Source organism: Limulus polyphemus, unplaced genomic scaffold (assembly GCF_000517525.1).
Source record: "Limulus polyphemus unplaced genomic scaffold, Limulus_polyphemus-2.1.2 Scaffold7152, whole genome shotgun sequence".
Lineage (NCBI taxonomy): Eukaryota > Metazoa > Arthropoda > Merostomata > Xiphosura > Limulidae > Limulus > Limulus polyphemus.
In genome coordinates, this window is record NW_013672762.1 from 27577 (window position 1) to 30456 (window position 2880).

Sequence of the window (2880 nt, forward strand, 5' to 3'; positions counted from 1 at the left end):
TGGATCTGATATTATTGATGTAATATGGATCTACAAGATAAAAACAGACAGTTGGAACAGTAAAACTTCTGCCTTGTTGTGTTTACAGTTTGGATCTGATATTATTGATGTAATATAGGTCTACCAAGATAAAAACAGACAGTTGGAACAGTAAAACTTCTGCCTTGTTGTGTTTAGAGTTTGGATCTCATATTATTGATGTAATATGGATCTATCAAGATAAAAACAGACAGTTGGAACAGTAAAACTTCTACCTTGTTGTGTTTAGAATTTGGATCTGATATTATTGACGTAATATGGGTCTACCAGGAGAAGAACAGACAGTTGGAACAGTAAAACTTCTGCCTTGTTGTGTTTAGAGTTTGGATCTGATATTATTGATTTAATATGGATCTACCAAGATAAAAACAGACAGTTGGAACAGTAAAACTTCTACCTTGTTGTGTTTAGAATTTGGATCTGATATTATTGACGTAATATGGGTCTAACAAGATAAAAACAGACAGTTGGAACAGTAAAACTTCTGCCTTGTTGTGTTTAGAGTTTGGATCTGATATTATTGATTTTTTATCTTGGTAGACCTATATTACATCAATAATATGAGATCCAAACTCTAAACACAACAAGGTAGAAGTTTTACTGTTCCAACTGTCTGTTTTTATCTTGATAGATCCATATTACGTCAATAATATGAGATCCAAACTCTAAACACAACAAGGCAGAAGTTTTACCAGACAGTTGGAACAGTAAAACTTCTACCTTGTTGTGTTTAGAGTTTGGATCTCATATTATTGATGTAATATGGGTCTAACAAGAGAAAAACAGATAGTTGGAACAGTAAAACTTCTGCCTTGTTGTGTTTAGAATTTGGATCTCATATTATTGATGTAATATGGGTCTAACAAGAGAAAAATAGACAGTTGGAACAGTAAAACTTCTACCTTGTTGTGTTTAGAGTTTGGATCTGATATTATTAACATAATATGGATCTATCAAGAGGGGAACAGGCAGTTGGAACACTGAGACTCCTTCCCAGAGAACAGATCTGAACATTATTGAGGGAATATGGATCTACACGGATAAAGTGGAGGTCATGAGTCCACCAAGCAATCTGTAAATTGAGGTCAAGAATCAAACAGTCAATCTATAAATTGTGTAACATTCTACATTGAATACTTTTTCATCAGTAATTTCTCTGAGGTGTTCAGCTCTTAAAGAGTAAAGTGCTTACACACCAAACATTAATGTGTTCAGTCATTATAGTTCAGCGTATTGTAAGTCTGTACATTTCCATGCTAATATGAAACAAGTAATTTCTCTGTACTGTAGTATATTTCATTAATGTTTCTGTAGTTATGTTCAGTACTAGCATTGTTAACTTTTTATATTCTAAAACATAAACTATTATGTTTTTGTAGTAGATGATAAAATCTTTACATATTCATGTGTTAGTACATTACCAAAATGTTTAAATAATTCTTAAAGTTCTACATATACAGAAATTCTTTACTAATCATATATAATACACATAATTTCAGTTTACTCTTAACTGCCAATATTAAAAATGTGAATGTTTTCTCTCTTTCAGTGTAACCCTAACACAGCGAGCTAATCTGCTCAACAAAGTATTGTCACTTAGATATCACAATCATGAGCTGAAACGTTTGCTTGAGCATCATTATAAGTCATAGTGAAAGACCAGTCACAAAGACCCTCAGAATCTGTTTCGGCATGTTATGATCTTTAAAGAGGTATTTGTATTTTTAAACATAGACATACTTTTGTTAAGAGCCTTACCCTTGAACATAGATATTTATTGTTAAGATGATTTAAAGATCTTTTGTTAAAGTTTATAAAGATAACATTACAAATCCAACAATTTTGGTGGCTTCAAATGTTAGGCTTTCTTCTTCAAGCGAATGTAGTTATGTTTTGAATTCTACTCGTTCTTCTTGGTAAACATAAAAGGGTTGAATACTTTAAATTAAATCAAGTGTGAATATGTAAATTAGCAAGTCACATGACAACCACAGCCAATATAAAGTTATTGTGGAATGGCATGTATCACATCATCATTGTTGATATTTTGGGGACAGTGTGATATTACCAAAACTTAATTGCTGTTGAGAAGAGTAGGTATCAGCCCTTTCTGACACAAAATATTTACACATTCAGATCATAAAGATTTGTTCATATAAGAGAATTAGAATTTTCAAGATGGAGATATTCGTTATACTTAATGACACTGAAAAACATTAAATTCTAAACATTCTCCATGACAAAGATAATAGGAATAATATCAGAACATTCATGCTTTAAGTATACAATACTGTATGTTAAATTCTAAACATTCTCCAAGACAAAGATAATAACAATACTCAGTTGCCTAACAATGCCTCCAGTAAGAGTTTGAAAAGTTGGCATGAATGTTTATTATTTAATCAAGATTTATGATTTTTTAAACATTCTCCAAGAGAAATGACATCATGCGTAATTTCTTTATATTTTGTATTTTTAAAACAACATACATTTGTTGCCAAGACGTTTTTTTATTGATTTCAGCATGAACTAAAAATGTATTTCAGTTTGATTAATTTTTTCTTCTTGAGTTATGAAACTTTATGCTAAACAGAAGTTTTATAATGACTGACATTGGTATCTTTTCAATGCTTTTCTTTTATTGAAAATATCATATACATATTTAAATTTAATAAATGTACTTTTCTATTTCCAGAATGAGAAGACATTCAACAAGACAAATATGAGGGAAAATATAGATTTTTTCTTTATATTTACTGATAAAACACATGATTCAGCTCTTAAAAAGTAATATAAATTCCTGTCTTAATTCTCAACAATATATAATTCATCCACTTCTTC

At 30.2% G+C, this 2880-nt stretch overlaps 1 protein-coding gene across 1 annotated transcript in view; it reads left to right on the forward strand.

Moving 5' to 3' along the window:
* LOC111089717 (dynein regulatory complex protein 1-like) overlaps positions 1-2874 on the forward strand; it is a gene marked incomplete at its 5' end in the record, with an annotated part of 27831 nt that extends 24957 nt beyond the window's left edge. Inside the window, 2 exons of the mRNA XM_022402693.1 lie at positions 1589-1751; positions 2735-2874. Coding sequence (XP_022258401.1) covers positions 1589-1691 — 103 coding nt within the window. The remainder of the gene's footprint in view (positions 1-1588; positions 1752-2734) is intronic.
* Between the last annotated feature and the right edge of the window lie 6 nt (positions 2875-2880).